The 17,588-nt window shown below is 37.5% G+C and overlaps 1 protein-coding gene across 1 annotated transcript in view; it reads right to left on the bottom strand.

Annotated features, from left to right (window-relative positions):
- WDR49 (WD repeat domain 49) overlaps window positions 1–17,588 on the bottom strand; it is a 183,541-nt gene that overhangs the window by 133,188 nt on the left and 32,765 nt on the right. The window contains exons 3-4 of the mRNA XM_037988593.2: window positions 17,296–17,472; window positions 16,258–16,432 (exon numbers count right to left, since the gene is read on the bottom strand). Coding sequence (XP_037844521.2) covers window positions 16,258–16,432; window positions 17,296–17,472 — 352 coding nt within the window. The remainder of the gene's footprint in view (window positions 1–16,257; window positions 16,433–17,295; window positions 17,473–17,588) is intronic.

The raw sequence follows: 17,588 nt of genomic DNA, 5'->3' as shown, positions 1-17,588 counted from the left end.
CTTTGCCCAGAATAATAAAGATAATGTCTTCCTCTGGAGCAAAAGTTAGGCATGCCTTCTGTCCAACATAAAAGATTCAGATTCCTTAGGTTTGGGGCTCCTTTACTGTAATGGAATACAGTGCCTGTGCAGGGATTTGTCTGGGCCCATCTGCATTGCCTCTGTGGACTTGATGGCCAGGGGAACTGAAATAAATGTGATGATATTTATGCTGTTGCTCTCCTGAGAATAATAGTCTTTTTTTCTCTCTGACATGGAAGTCTTATGTCCTCTGTCTATGTAAGATTTTTAACATTTCTCTCTCCAAGTAAGCATCACAATATTTGTATTGCTCATTATGCTGGAAATGGTAAGCAAACTTGTTAATAGGTAACTAGAAAATAACATAAAAGTTTAGACCCTTCACAGTTCTTAATGGGCACTGCTATGGTCTGAATGCTTGTATTTCTGGCCTTCTCCCCACCCCCCAACCACCTAATTCATATGTTGAAACCTTCACCCACAAGATGATGATACAAAGAGGTGGAAATTTTGAAAGGTAATTAGGTCAGGAGAGTAGAACATTCAAGAATGGGACGAATGCCCTTATAAAGGAGGTCCAAGGAAGCTTGTCTGCCCCTTCCGCTATGTGAGGGCACAGGTGGAAGGCACTGTCTAGGAAGCAGAAAGTAGGTCCCCACCAGACAGCAAATCTGATGGTGCCTTAATCTTTGACTCCCAGCCTCCAGAACTATGAGAATAAATTTCTGCTTCATAAAAAGAGCATCCCTTATTAAAGAGTTAAAAACAGTATCCAGTTTTACTATTTTGGCATGGTAACTTAATTTGCTCTGTGTGTGTGTGTGTGTGTGTGTGTGTGTGTGTATACATATACATATAGAGTATATACACACACATATATTTGTAATATGTATATGTGTGTGTATATATATGTACACACACACACATAGGTATTTATACATTTCCAATTACTAAAAGCAAGAAAGTTCTGAGAAGCAGGAAAATAGCTCAATGCATTCTTTTTCCTCTTACCTATTCAATTGGGCTGTCTCTAAATGTAACTAGGATTTATTCATTCAAGAGCTCATACTGATATGTAAACAGCTTGATTTAGAAAATTTCATAGCTATCTCCCTAGGAAATAAATGGCTTAACACAACCAATTTATAACTAAATTAATGAAGTTGAGACTATTCAATGTGTCATTTACAGATATCGTCTCTCAAAATACGGCATTCAATCCTCAAAGATGTATTGGGCATCTACAATGTGTTCTGTGCTATGATAAAGATAACAAGGAAAGAAATAGACTAGACGCAGCCTGGACTTCAATTATATGGCCCCAAACTTGGAAGAAAAAACATGTAAATCAAACAATTAGAGACAATTTTCGCACATCATAAAGTGATAAATTGAATGATACAAAATGTATAACAGAATTTCAAAGAAGAAAGAAATCAGTGTGACTTTCAGCGTTTAAGAGACGTTTGGTGAATGTTGACAAAAAGCATTTCAATAGATGAGAGGCCATTACAAATCACCTGTGTGGGAAACAAAAGGTAAACTCCAGAATTGAGAGCTGAAAAAGAGCTAATCTACTTCTATATCTCATAGGTAAAGAAATAGAGATTTATCCACACAGTTTCAATGATTTGCCAAAGTCAGCAAGTAATTGTCAAACTCAGGTCTGAAGTTCTGAGATTAACTCTTAAGTTTGGTGTTATGACATGCAATATTTTAAATCGAAGCTTAGGACACTAGTATTTGGCAGAGCCAGAGTACAAATTCAGAATACAGGGCCTGATCTCTTGACTACGGGAACGCGGCTTCTCAAATTTCAACATGCACACACATCACCATGTGAAAATGCAGATTCTCATTCAATGTAAACCTGAGATTCTGCATTTCTCATATCCCCAGGTGTTGCTCCTGATGCTCTCTGAGAACCACACAAAGCAGCAAAGCACTAGAATGCAAGTGTTGCCATTATTTTATACTCTAGAGAGTATATGAATCCATAGTTCTTAAAATTTGGGAGGTCGAACATCCCTTTGGGAATCTTATGAAAACTGTAGACCCTCTCCATCAGAAAGGTATACATGCACACAAAATTTTATATAAAATATTATGATCTTGAGAACCTCCTCACTATACTCATAAAGCCCAACCATAATAGTTCTGAGGAACTTAGGTGATAAACCTCCAGTCACAGGTAATTTTGGAGTGAGAAATTATTCTTCACCTGCTTCCTCAAGTGGTTCTTAAAATTTCTATTACTAATGATGTACATCCTTTGTGTTAGTCAATACCCACTTTAGGCTCCTCTTTTAAGCTTCTACTTCTTTGATGTAAATGAGTGTAACTGGCCCTTGATACTGGCATACTGCTAATAGCAGAACATAATTTCTAAGAGGAAAATAAAGAGAGAACGGGATACAAAGGAGACACTCAGAAAGGGGACCAGAGTAGAGCTGGCTCACAGAATAATTCACTGGGAAGTGTGTCATGAAACACAAAAGTGCTGCCAAAGGCCAAAATGGTCTGTTTCTCCACTCTGCCTAGAATTTACCTGGATGTTGTTATAATGGTAGAGAGGACAGTGACCCCTTTCCTCCTCATGATAAATGTCATGGCCAATACCCCTATAACCAAAGACAGGTTAACAAGAGAAAAGCACAAAAAAACCATTTGATCATAGATTTACATGACACAGGAACCTTCAGAATGAAGACCCAAAGATATACAAGACACTGTCCATTTTTATACTTAGGTTCTATGACGCAGGGAGAGCCATGTAGAAATGTGACTGGGAAAAAGGAATATGCGTTAATGGAAATAGACTGGGTGGAAAACCCAGCAAGTTTTGTCAGTTCAGATTCTTCTTGACTTCTCTATACGGCATTCCTTTCTCCTGGGTATGGGGTAGGACCACTCTAGAATGAGGGATGTCATTCCATTTATTTATGGTCAGGTGTTACACTAAAAGTAGGGGAATGTTAGAATAATATTTTTTGACTTTACAGCTACCTTTGGGGAAAAGGAGTTCTAGCTTCTATGACCTGGCTCAGGAAAGAATGAGCAGGAGAGACAGACGGGCAGGAGGTCAGAGAGAGACTTTGCTCCTGAGGCTGCTTCTGAGGTTTTCATTTTTGGGTATCATTTCCAGAGCCCCAACAGTACGTTTATTGCTTCTCCCCCATATGGAATTTCTCTTTGACCTATGACTACTTTAAATAATTATTGGATTATTTTTTGAATCGCTCCCATGTACAAGTACCACTCTGGGTGCTCCCACCCTATAATAATCTTTAGTGGGTAAATTATTCCAAGTTTCCTAATGAGAAGATAGCAATCTGAAAGCCAACTTGCTCAAGGGCATGAAGCTAATTGGAGGTGGAGAAGAGATTGAACCCAGTCCTGTTTGGCTGTCAACTCTCCTTTCCTGTGCTATTGCCTCCATCTTTCCTACTAAGCCTCACTGCAATGTGTATCACAGGTCCAGATGTGGGGTTCTTCCTATTACCAACTACCTTTCTGTTCCCATACCCTCAATACCAGACCAAGCCCCTAATTTATCTTGAGTCTTCCCTTCCCTGATCACTTCACTCTGATCCCCAAGGGAACAGTATTTCTATGTCCTCCTTGGTCTCTCTCATCGTTTTCCCTCCTTTCTTCTTAATAAAAGGAAGGAAGAAAGGAAAAAAGGGAGGGAGGGAGGATAAAAGAGAGGGAGGGAGAAAAAAGGGAGGGAGGGAAGAAAAAAGAAATAAGGGAGGAAGGGAGGAAGAGAAAGAAAGGCAAGGATCTGGGAAGTAATTCATTTCTATAAAGGAGAATCCTTTAAGTTTTATTAGAGAGCAATTAATTTCAGGGACATAAAGTCCCATGATTACCTGCTGCACTAATACTACTACTGTACTAGAAGTTCCAATAGTATAAAATCTGATGGCAATAATTCTCATTCAGGAAGCAGCCTCACTGAAAATACTCTGTTTGTTTACAAAAAAGGGTTATTATAACCTGACACTCAGTCAAACAATATTATAAGACCTAAACTATACAACATAATACTACAATTATATCTTCAAGTGCATGGAAATCCCATAATGTAATTACAATACAATCATAATAAAATATTCCTACCCAGAAAATTACTTCGTCATGTGTTTCCCCATTTCATCCAACTATCATCTTTAGTTTTCAGTTTATAAAGAAATACACAGAAGGAAGTGTATGCTGCTCTGGCATCCGAAGCATTGCTTTATGATTTAAATCTCCAGGTTACAAAACGACATTTATGGGCCTGAAGTGTTACATATTGGAGGCTCAACAATTCACACTTAATGTCTAAACCAAGATACAACTTGTTTCTGATTAAATTGTAGAATGCCAGAGTTCTTGAGAATGCCTGAGTAAAAGGTGAGAGGAAAGCCATTTCCTTAAAATCAAATTGTCTGATAAATAAAAATGTTTTTCCCATTTCTTGAATTGAGGTAAGGAAATGATAGGTTATGATGGAAAAGTTTTAAAAATATCAAGCTAAGGAATAGGATAAGCTGGTAAAATAAATGATTTCTTGTTCATATTCTCAGTAAGTTTTGGAATTGGTAGAGGAAAATATTTTAAAATTACTTTTATATAACATCATAGAGAAAAAAACAACTTGATTATATTTGTCTGTTAAGATGCTGACTTTCAACTCTTTAATTCTCTTGCCACACAGTCATAAAAAAAGATATTAAGGAACCCTGCCACTGATCTGTGTCCTCATGTGTGCTGTCAAAATGACCCTCTGTAACAGCAATTAGTTAATGTGGGAAAGTGATTTGAAAATGAAAGGTGATACCTAAAAACTAAGTAAGTAATGCTTAGTAAGTAAGTAACGCTATTAAGTGCACTTAGAGTAAAATAAAATATGGCACTCTATAACATTTGCCAACTGATAGACATTGTGGCAGGGTAGGAAAGAAGACTCCACCAATTCTCCCCTCTACCCGGGCAAGGACAACAAGTTAACAATCTACACAGAAAAAACACTTTTATACAAAACAAAAATTAGGTGAGCCCTCATTGTACCTGGTTTTCACTTCATATCATTGAAAGAAGCACTGAAGAGATAGAAAAAAAAAATAGTCCTGAAATCACCAATGCCACCCTTCCCCACCCCTAGCAGCAGCTGCGTGGTGCTGAGAGCTTCTCTGGGAACTGGGGGAGAAAGAGCACGGCAATTGTGTGGCATTGAACTCTGTGCGTCCTGGTAGAGCAGAAAGGAAACCTGGACCAAACTCAACTGATGCCCACCCACAGAGGGAACCTTAGCAGAGGGGAATCGCCCAGCCCAGGGGTCTGACCTTGAGCCCCAGTAAACCTCACCACTGAGGGCTACAGAACTCTTTGTCTCCAAATAAACTTGAAATGCCATAAAGCTCTAGGCTATGAATACTGCAACTCATAAGTGAGTCCTTGTGAGGAACTAGGCCCAGAGACAATGGACTGAGGGGGCACGACATACTGAGACACCAGCTGGGGCAGCCAAGGGAGGGCTGGCATCACCCTCTCTTAACCCTAGGCTGCAAGCTCACGGCTCCAAAACAGGTGCCTTCCTTTCACTTGAGGAGCGGAGAGGGAAGAGTGGGGAGGGCTTTGCCTTGCATCTAGGATACCAGCTCAGTCATAGCAGGAGAGGGCATTGGTTAGAGTTGTAAGGCCCCCAACCCCGGCCCTCATTCCTGGATGACACTTCTACACAACCTGGGCCAGAAGGGAACCCACTACCTTGAAGGAAAGGAGCCATTCCTGGCAGCATTCATCACCAGCTAACTGAAGAACCCTTGTCCCCTGATGCAATATCCAGGTATTACTCGAGGGCTTTGGATGAGCCTCTGAGACTTGCTGGCTTCAGGTGAGACTTAGCATATTACTAGCTGTGGAGGCTATGGGGAAAAATTCCTCCTGCTTGAGAAAAGCAGAGGGAAAAGTAAAGGGGACTTTGTCTTGCACCTTAGGTACCAGCATGGCCACAGGGGTATAGAGCACCCAAGCAGGCTCTTAGCTTCCCCAATTCCAAGACTTGACTCTTGGATGGAATTTCTGACCTGCCTTTGTCCAGAGAGGAGTCCACTGCCCTGAAGGGTAAGCCCCGGGTCAGGCAGCATTCAGACAAGCTGACTTAAGAAACAGTGGGCCATTAGGGAACATCAACAGTAGTCTGGATGTACTCTTCTTGGCCTGGGGGAGCAGTGGCTACAGGGTGAGGCTTCTCTGCCTTTGGAAAAAGGAGTAAAGAGTGGGAAGAACTGCATCTTGTTGTTTGAGTGCCAGCTCAGCTGCAATAAGAGAACACCAGGTAGACTTCTAAAGTTTTTGACTCTAGTCCCTGACTTGCAGATGGCATTTTGGGACCCACCCAGGGGCTGGGGGACCTTGCTGCCCTAAAGGCAAAGACACAGGCCTGGCTGGATTTGCCATTGGTTGATTGCAGAGCCCCAGGGCCTTGAGTGAACATAGGCAGTAGCCAGGGAGTGGTTAAAGCAGGTCTTGAGTGAGACCTAGCGTTGTGCTGGCTTCAGGTCTGACCCAGCACAGTCACAGTAGTGGTGGCCACTGGGGTGCTTGTGTCACTCCACCTCCAGCTTTAGGTGGCTCAGAACAGAGAGAGAGAGACTTTGTATGTTTAGGAGAAAGTAAGGGAGAGAACAAGAGTCTCTGGTAATCCAGAGAATTTTCCCAGATCAGGTCTGAGGTCTGAAATGCTAAGAATACTTTAATCAGAAAGAAAAGGACATTCATGAGCAATGAATAGTCAGTCACCTGAAGGTACAAAACTCACTGATGATAGTAAGTGCACAGAAAACCACAGAATATCCTAACACTGTAACTGTGCTGTGTAAACTACTCTTATCTGAAATAGAAAGACTAAATGATGAACCAATCAATACTAATAACTATGACTGTTCAAGGCATAGTACAATAAGATATAAATAGAAACAACAAAAAGATAAAAAGCAGAGGGATGAAGTTAAAGTGTAGAGTTTTGATTAGTTTTCTTTGCGTTTCTTTATGCAAATAGTGTTGTTCTCAGCTTAAAACAATGGGTTATACAATAGTATTTGCAAGTCTCATGGTAGCCTCAAACCAAAAAACATATGAATATACAAAGAAAAGCAAGAAACTAAATCATATCACCAGAGACAACCACCTTCATTAGAGGAACACAAGGAGGAAAGAGAGAAGGAAGAGAAAACCAGATAACAAATCACAAAATGGCAGGAGTAAGTTTTTACTCACCATTAATAATATTGAATGTAAATGGATTAAACTCTTTAATCAAAGACACAGACTGGCTGAATAGGCAAAACAACAACAGGCATTGATATGTGATCTTCAAGAAACACACTTCACTTATAAAGGCACACATAGACTGAAACATGGAAGATAAAAGGGATGAAAGAGATATTCCATGTCAATGAAAACCAAAAAAGAGTAGGAGTCATTATACTTTTACCAAAAAAGAGTAGGAGTCATTATACTTTTATCACATAAAATGGATTTCAAGATAAAAACTATAAGGAGATACAAAGAACATCACCATGTAATGATAAAGGGGTCAATTCAGCAAGAGGATATAAAAAACTTTAAATATAAATGCACCCACCATGGGAGCACTTTGACATATAAGGCAAATATTATTAGAGCTGAAGAGAGAGATAGGCCTCGATACAATAATATCTGGAGACCTCAACACCCTACTTTCAGTACTGGACAGAACTTCTGGAAAGAAAATCAACAAACATCACACTTAATCTACACTATGGACCAAATGGATCCAATAGATATTTACACAATATTCCATCCAAGAGCTGCAGAATACACATTCTTTTCCTCAGCACATGAATCATTCTCAAAGATATAACGTATGTTAGGTATCAAAAAATATCTTAAGGCATTCAAAAAATTGAAATAATATTGAGTGTTTTCTCTGACCACAATGAATAAAACTAGAAACTAATAACAAGAGTAATTCTGGAAACTATACAAATACATAGAAATTAAACAATAGTCTCTTGAATGACCAGTGAATCAGTGAAGAAATTAAGAAAGGAAATTGAAAAATTACTGGAAACAAATGATAATAGAAAAACTACGTACCTATGGGATACAGTAAAAGCAGTACTAAGAGGAAAGGTTATAGCTAAAAATGCCTTCATCAAAAAAAAAAAAAAAAAAAGGAAAAACTTCAAATGAACAATCCAATGATGCGTCTTAAAGAACTAGAAAAGCAAGAATAAAACAAATCTAAAATTAGTAGAAGAAAAGAAAGAATAAAGATCAGAGTTGAAATAAATGAAATTGAAAAAAATACAGATTAATGAAACAAAAAGTTTATTTTTGGAAAAGTTAAACAAAAGTGACAAAGCTTTAGCCAGACTAAGAAAAAAAGAGAGCATATCTAAATAAATATAATCAGAAACAAAAAAGGAGACATTATGGCTGATACTGCAGAAATTCAAAGGATCGTTAATGGCTGCTATGAGCAACTATATGCCAATAACTTGGAAAATCTAGAAGAAATGAAAAAATTCTTAGATACATAAAACTCACCAAGACTGAATTGGGAAGAAATCTTGTTATGTAAAGCAAAATAAGCCAGGCACAAAAAGACAAACATTGCATGTTCTCACTTATTTGTAGGATCTAAATATCAAAACAATTGAACTCATGAACATAGAGAGTGGACAGATAGTTATCAGAGGCTGGGAATCGTAGTGGGGGCCTAGTGGGGAGGTGAGGATTGTTACAAAAAAAAAAATGCTTAAAAAGAGTAAGGCTATTGTTTGACAGCACAACAGGGTGACTGTAGTCAATAATAACGTAATTGTATATTTTTAAATAACTCAAAGAGTGTAATTGGATTGTTTGTAACTCAAAGTATAAATGCTTGAGGTGATGGAAACCCCAGTCCCCAGGTTGTACTTATTTCACATTTTATGCCAATATCAAAACATCTCATGTACCACATAAATATATACACCTACTCTGTACCCACAAAAAATTTAAATTAAAAAATAAAGTATAACTGTCTATTCTATCTTTAAAATAAGAATTCAGCACTGCTAGGCATATTTAAAAATAATAATGCAATTAATTCAATTACTTTTCAAAACGCCAAGTAGGACCATGTCCATGATACAAATGAATCATATTCTTCTAACATGCTACAGAACAAGCTGTAGGACATAGAGCCCTTTCCTCAAACCAGGGTCACTGCTCACAGCGGATTTCAACTGCTTTAAACATAGTGACAGAACTGGCAGGAAAGGCAGTGTGGTCTAGCTACCTCGGTAGGGTCTGGAAGACTGATTTAGATGCAGGGAAGTAGAGCCACACACAAGCAAGATATTAAATCTGGCTTCTCTGCCAACTTAGCCCCTATCAATTAAAAGACTCCCTGAGGAGTCTGTATTCTAAATTTTCTGGCCCTTGTTCCACTAATTAGTGTAGCAATTAGCGACTGGGTGTGGTGGTTCACACCTGTAATCCCAGCACTTCGGGAAGCCAAGGGGGGGGAATCACCTGAGTTCAGGAGTTTGAGACCAGCCTGGCTAACATGGTGAAACCCCGTCTCTACTAAAAATACAAAAATTAGCCAGGCGTGGTGGCACGTGCCTGTAGTCCCAGGTACTTGGGAAGCTGAGGCAAGAGCATCCCTTGAACCTGGGAGACGGAGGTTGCTGTGAGCCGAGATTGTGCCACTGCAGCCTGGGTGACAGAGCAAGACTGTCTCAAAAAAAAAAAAAAAAAAAAGCAAAAAAAGCAATTAGTGATTTTGTTAACAGTTCAAACTGTTTTGTGTCTTCTTCTAGCCCTGGTCAAATGGGAGAAAATATTTTCAACGCAATAAAATATCAATGACTTTCGTTGCTGGCAATTTCATGTTCATTTTTTCTTTCTTTCCTCCCCAACCCCCGCCGCCCCGGAGATGGAGTCTTGATCTGTCACCCAGGCTGGAGTGCAATGGGCAACGGTGTAATCTCAGCTCACTGCAACCTCTGCCTCCCAGGTTCAAGCAATTCTCATGCCTCAGCCTCCCAAGTAGCTGGGATTACAGGCGCCCGCCATCACACCTGGCTAATTTTTGTATTTTTAGTAGAGACAGGGTTTCTCCATGTTGGCCAGGCTGGTCTCGAATTCCTGAACTCAGGTGATCTGCCCACCTCAGCCTGCCCAAATGCTGCAATTACAGGCATGAGACAATGCTCACGGCCTCATTCTTTCAATATCTGCATTCCCAGACTATGGTTTCCAAGGTTTCCAATGATACTGGCTATATGAGGAGAAAATTATTAAAAAGGAAAATTCTCTGAAATTCAAGACATTTATATCTTAGCACTATTACACAAAATCTCTATAATTACTTTACAAGCATTTCAGAATGTAATTATTTTTCCACTAAAACATGACACAGAACCACTCAGAGAAGATGAAAACATTCACTCCTTCAAAGTTTTAAATAAGAAATTTGAACCTTATCTTAAAGCAGTATGCTAATACTCTTATGTCTGAAACTGAGTTTTTCTTGTGACATTTCATTTTTACAGATATTTTATCCTTAGCGTCAATACAAATTATTAGCATATTTGCTCATGGGTTTCTTTCTTTTCTCAACTGTATATTCCCTCCTCACACTGAGACAAAAATCACCAAAAATATTTCATGAAGAGTTCTAAGAATATCAAATCATGTTACTGGGGTAAAGAGAATCCCAAATTAAACAGCCATTGGTTGCTCGCTCCTGGTACAGCAAATCTTGCAGACAAAGGAGCAGAATCCAAAACAACTACAAATCCCACTCTATTACATTTGAATCCATCCTGCCTTTCCTCCTTCTGCCTTCCTCATTCAGTCTTCCTCTCTTTTCTCGTATTGAAATAACTGAGCTTCAAACAACAACCAAAAGTCATATTTAAGTTTCTAATCTCTATTATTAAATCTAAGAAAAGGCATTCTTTCGTTGGTTAGGACTGAAGCATATTCACCTTTCAGAGGTACTTGAGGAGTATAGTGGTGATCACGGCTCACTGCAGCCTCAATCTCCTGGGCTGGGTGATCCTTCCAGCCTTGGCCTCCTGGGTAGCTAGGGCTACAGGCCTATGCCACCACACCCAGCTAATTTTTGTGGTTTTTATAGAGACAGGGTTTTGCCTTGTTGCTCAGGCTGGTCTAAAACTCCTAGGCTCAAACAATCTACCCACCTTGGCCTCCTGAAATGCTAGGATTACAGGCATGGACCACCACTCCTGGCTCTCCATTAAAAAAAAAAAAGAAAAGAAAAAGAAAGAAAGAAAGAAACTCTACAAATATTAACATAATTTATTTTGATATTTCTCTTTTCTTGTGAAAATTCACCCAATAATTTATCTAAGACCTTCAAAGTCAAATTGCAAAATGGCTTTTTTTGCTTAAAATCAAAACATAAAATCCCATAGAGGAAACTAATAGGAATTATTAATTAGAGACACAAGTGTAATTCTTTTAAAAAGAAAAAAGGAAGAAGAAAATTAATATAATGCTTTCACGGGACTTCAGATAGTTCATTTTGGCATACACTAATATTAAAATACTGCTCAGTTTCTCAGCATCAATAGATAAGCTTCCAGTTCTTCTCTGCCCTTAACCAATCTCAACAAGACACTCACTCCAGCATCTTTTGATAAATAAATTATCCATTGTTCCCTACAATAATTATCACAGAGCTCCTAGTATACAATACCATGTGCAGAGGATACTTTGTTAAGGGTTACTGACTGGCTGCTTAGTTTTGAGTGCTTCAAAGTGAACATGATAATAAACAAACCCTGAAGTGATTATTTAAAAATCTTAGTTAGTCGGATGTTAGAAGTTAAGTTTCTTGGGATGGATCTAGATAACAGAATTCAGCTGAAATATGCTAGTGCTCAGTATGGTGCCTATTACATAGTAATTACCTAGCAAATGTTTTTTGGGTGAACATCACATAGAAGTTCCTATCCTTGCAGCTGGTAAAGGGTGTTAAGGTGACTGGAAGATCTCAACAAAAGAAAGAGACTAACTGATTGACAAATATTTATTGTATATTCACTATTTAAAAAGCACTGTGCTGGATTTCTGCTTCCAGCCATGATGGCATAACAAGCACCGAATTTAATCTCTCACCATAAACAACTGGAAAACTGGACAAATATTAGCAACAATATTTTCAGATTTTGACAGTAGGCAAAGTAGAACTGTGAACCCTGAAGGAAGAGAAACAAATGAAGTGGGCCCTACAATTGCTCTGACTTTCTTGGAAGAAATTTCCAAACTATCAGCACACATAGCAGGAAACCACACAGAGCCTAGCAATCTCCAGAGTTGGAGAAACAAAGATTAGAGTTAGAGGACCATAAGGCAGCTAGAAAATATGGGACAGAATTGTGGAAAGGCAAATAATTGGAGTCCTAGAGAAAAAAGAGAGAGAGAGAGAGAGAAGAAAGAAAATTTTGAAAAAATAACAATAGAAAAATTTCAAAGTTTAATGAAAACTACAGATTCACAAATCCAAGCATTTTAATGAATTTTAACCAGTATAAACACATACACATATACACATACACCCCAGGAAAAACTAAGGTACATCATAATCAAATGGCTTAAAATCAGCGATAAAGAGAAAATCTTATAAAACATTGTATTCTGTGTTATAGTAGATACTAAGGTAAATTGCCCCAAGAAGGATGTTTTAATTTCCATTTATATGTAAATGTAATTTTCATGTGGGGCATTCAAATTTCCTTCTAGGCTTGGGAAGTTAAGAGGCAGGACCCAAATTCTAACGTGGGTACAGAAATTGGTAGGTTTGGTTCACAGGGTGGGCAGCATTGCAAAGCAAGATTTTGAAGAAGAATTCAGGAGCAATGCCAAAATTGAGAACCTTGCAAATAATGCAATGAAGAGTCCATCTGAATTAGACAGAGGAAGAGGCAAAATAAAGAGTTTGATGTAAGGTGAAGTGGCAAAAAATAAAGGACGTTTCAGGAAAAACGTTGGCAAGAAAGACTCTTCTGTGGTAGGCCAGACATGGTGGCTGACACCTATAATCCCAGCACTTTGGGAGGCCCAGATGGGCGGATTACTTGAGGTCAGGAGTTCGAGACCAGCCTGGTCAACACAGTGAAACCCCGTCTCTACGAAAAATATAAAAATTAGCCGGGCGTGATGACATGTGCCTGTAATCCCAGCTACTCGGGAGGCTGAGGCATGAGAATCGCTGAACCTGGGAGGCAGAGATTGCAGTGAGCCGAGATCGGACCACTGAACTCCAGCCTGGGTGACACAGTGAGTGAGAGTCCATCTCAAACAAATAAACAAAAGAAACTTCAAAAACATTTTTTAAAAGAAATACTCGTCTTTGGTTGCAGAATCTGGGGTATCTCAGAATGAAGAATCCTCCGGAGGAGGAGAAGATGAGCTGTGAAGAGTCTGTGCATTGGGCCAGGTAGGGATCTGTAATCTTCAAATAAAAAATTCCCTAGCTAGAAGTGGAAAGTTGTATAAGACATCCTAAGATAGTTTATCATTCCACATTTTTAGACCTCAAATCCTGAAGATGGTTGCTTCAGAGAGCTGCCTGTTTCTGTCCTTTCTTTATCATTTCCATTTTCTAATGATCAAAAACCTTCTAACTAGCCAGTCTGATTGCAGTTTCTTTCTCCTCCAATCCATGCTGAACAAACTACCAAGTAAACTTTTCCTAAATGCTGTCTGCATTGGGTCTGTCCAAGTTTCCTCAAAAGCCTTCAATGTTTCACGGCCCATATCTTCCAACGTTATGTTCCCATATGACCTATTTGTTTCTATTTCCCTAATATTCAGTGTCTGATCTATTCATGTCTACCTCTCCTTCTGTCATCATTGTGTCCGCTTGCCTACTTTTGTTCATGTTGCCCATGTTCTCTTTTTCTCTCCCTCATCCATCCTTCAAGTACCACCACTAATCCTTAAGGCTTTTTCTTATGGCTTTTTAGGCTTAAGAACTACTGTAGGAGTCAAAATCTTGTTTATAAGGTTTAGTAGTTAATTTTCAGTACCACTGAACAATGTTCTAATAAGGTGACTTGTATTAGTTTCTATTTCTTTCAGTTATTAAGTTTTCTGAGTGTTGAGTCTATAATTAATCTTTCTTCTATAGTCTCAAATGTCTAAGACCATTTTAAGACACATAAAAGATAAATAAATAATTGTTGATTGACATTCCAGTCCATAATTCAAATAAACTGTTTAAAGTAAATGTGTTTGTGTGTATTCCTGTTGTTGTCCCAAAAATTATCTACTTGATTATAATGAATTTTTTAATCAAAGAACTGAGAAATATGTAACATGAATAAGATAGCAAAGATTCTTAACTATATATGTATGTATGTGTATATATATATATCTAATTTGTATTACATACATAGGTCTTTATATATATATATAACTTCTCTGTAGCCAATTCCTACTTTGCAGTGATTTGACGCCAGACTGTGAAATTGGATTCCTTAGGTCATAAACGTGAATCTCCACTGCTAATACTAAACTAAATTCCCACGTTCATTTGTCAGTAGAGGAGGGAATCAAAGATCAGAATGCTCTGATGGACACATGATAAGTAGCAAATCAGCATTGACCTAGAGAACAATCCTTGTCCTATAACTTAAGAGATAAATGCTCACTGATAGGTTACTTCATTGGTATGGTTGATTTTTTGAGAACCTTAAATAAAATTGAGGCAGAGTCTGCAGTGAGAGCTTTCCCATTCTCTTCTTAAACATGAGAGTATATAGATATAATGCATCATCGGAAAAGACAATCATAATTTAAAAGCCTTACTTGTTATCTCTCCAACCCTTTCTAAGACAGCTTTCTATAGGCTTCTCTGTATTTACTCATATTAATTTAAGATTATTGACTCAAATAATACATTAAATTTCAGAGAACCTACTGGGAGTAACTTTCAAGAACTATCACTTTATTATTATAATCTAGTCTTTGGCATATGTATCTAAAGAACAAATGAATATGAATACAAATAAAAAAATATAATGTTTTTCAGAAGAAGTTGAAATAGCTCCATTCTGGATATTTTTAAAACTCTGATTCTCATTTTCATGTTATGAAAACTTAACACATAATTTTCTGCCTGTCACACTTAGTAGATGACCAAAAACTGTCATCTTTTGTTTTTCCTGCAATTAATATCATGCCAGAATTTTAAAATGTATAGAAGGTACTAAAGGCATGGTATGATTTATATAAAATAAAAAAATGCAGAGCACATAGTTCCTCACATAGGAAATTATTACTGTGGGCATACATTAAAGAATTCGTTTCAACCTTCTGAAACCCAAAGAGGGTGAAATTACCATAAAAGCCAACAGTTGGATCCATGTTGACTGTCTCTTCTTCAAACTATATTAGGAATAGACCAATAACATTAATCTCATCAAATTTCATTAAAGTCAATGAGATTGTTAATTTTCATTCTTTTCAGTGGACATTCTTTAATGCAGCAATTTAGAAATGAGAAAATTATCATACTCATTAGTATTTAAACAAAGAAATATTAGTGCAGATATTGTACATTTGAATCTTGAGCCATCAGATAAAATTAAGATATTTTATGAAACTAATTCATTGGTGACTAGGTTTTAAGAAAGTTCTGGTTTTCTATAGACACTGATTTTATAACATAGTCTTATTACACAAAGAACCACTACTCAAGTACTCTAGATTAGAGAAATTCGGTCATTACATCAAAAAAAGAAAATTAAGACGATTCAATTTTAAAGGCAGTCAAACTAATATGCTTCCCATGAGAACATAAAGAAAACAAAGGAATGTTCTTGAGGGAACTTGTTAATTTCTTTTATTAAACAGCCCTGAATGTAACTAGATGAGGTTAGCTAGGATCAGAGTTGAGTTGAAGCTAAATGAATTCTACAACAATGTTTTTCTTTCTCTTAAGATTTCTTGAGCACATTGGTCACCTGAATTAATTGTATGAGGCATAAATTCAGAAGGAAAAAAAGAAAAAGAATCCCTGCCAGCATTCAAGGGATAGCAGAGTGCAGGCCACAACCTCCAGAGAACCAGTTATTGGTTTCTAGACTTAAACATTTTGTGTGAAGCATTTTCATCAAATAATATAAATGTACAAGTCAGAGGTGACCATTTACTTTCATTACTGTTCAAATTCAATACCTTGCCTGACCCAGTCTCCTTGATGAAGTTTATGCTCTAATATGTGGCAACATTTGTGACATCCAGAGAGCAGCTCTGCCCAGTTAATGGTCATGGTGGCTTCTCCATCTTCACATGCACTAGCAGGCCGTTCAAACAGGGAAATCAAGGCTGCTGTGAAAGCAATTGCTTGAACCTTGATGGAGACATTGAAAGAACAACAGTCATGGACAGGATAATTGTTGCAAGAAGATTCTGTGTTATTTTAGTTTAATAAGGAATAGCTCTTAATTTAATAAGAATTTCTTCAATACTATTTAAAGGATGCAGGCTATTATACTAAAAAACAGAACAATTATTAGGTTGGTGACACAATTACTAAAGGGAAGTCTTTTACTTGTTTTTAAGACACATTCGTCGTTAAAATAGTAAGAATGAAAACCTTTCACAATTACAAAAGGAAATTGTTTAAATTAGCCTACTTCAGAGGTCACAGATATATTCTAGTTTCATTCAGTAAGTAATAATTTTTCATAGGTCGGGTGAAATTTGATAGGAAGACAGAAATATTTGTATCCAATATCTAGGTTTCAGAGCTGCCATCTCTAATCCTTTTGTTATATGATACAGGCAATGGGCACTCACTAGGAAATTGGTACTGAGAAACCCAATACTCTATGTAGGAAAACCAGAACAATAAATTTGAAAGCATTTTGAGGAATAAATGTAATCATTTAATATTAAACATTTATTCATATTGGGATCTAATAAATTAAGCATCCTATGGTGAAAAAGGTTAGGAAGATCTTTTTTTCTAAATGAGAAAAGCGAGACTATAGACAGACCAAAAAACAAACAAACCCACACACACAATTAAGATTTGTTTTTGTAAGCAAGAAGACAAACTGTGACCTAATCCATCTCTTCCATGTCCAATGTACATATAAGCCATAATGTAATTAAATTTGGAGGTCACACTCATTGCATTTTAATTTCTATTTTAAACTACAGTTTGATGATTAAATCCATAGTATTAAATCTTAATCTACCCTCACTTACCTTTCCAGTTATATCCCCAAAAGAAAGAATTGATTTATTGGCATCAAGAGGATCATACCAATAATCCATACAAATTGGTGTTCCTTTCAGGCCTTGGAGTTTGTACTGGCAAGCAAATTCTTCTTTGGACAGCAGATCATAGAAACAAATCTCTTTACTTGTAAAAGCCACTGCTATCTAAAGTAGCAGAGTAGAAAATCAGAAAGTAATTCTGATGGATTTAGCGAAATTAATATGCAAAGCAGACATGCCACTCTAATTGCCAAATCAAACTTTGTTCTCTGAGGATCCTT

Source organism: Chlorocebus sabaeus, chromosome 15 (assembly GCF_047675955.1).
Source record: "Chlorocebus sabaeus isolate Y175 chromosome 15, mChlSab1.0.hap1, whole genome shotgun sequence".
NCBI lineage: Eukaryota > Metazoa > Chordata > Mammalia > Primates > Cercopithecidae > Chlorocebus > Chlorocebus sabaeus.
Note: the sequence above shows the minus strand (reverse complement) of the source record. Positions and strands in the feature narration are given on the sequence as shown.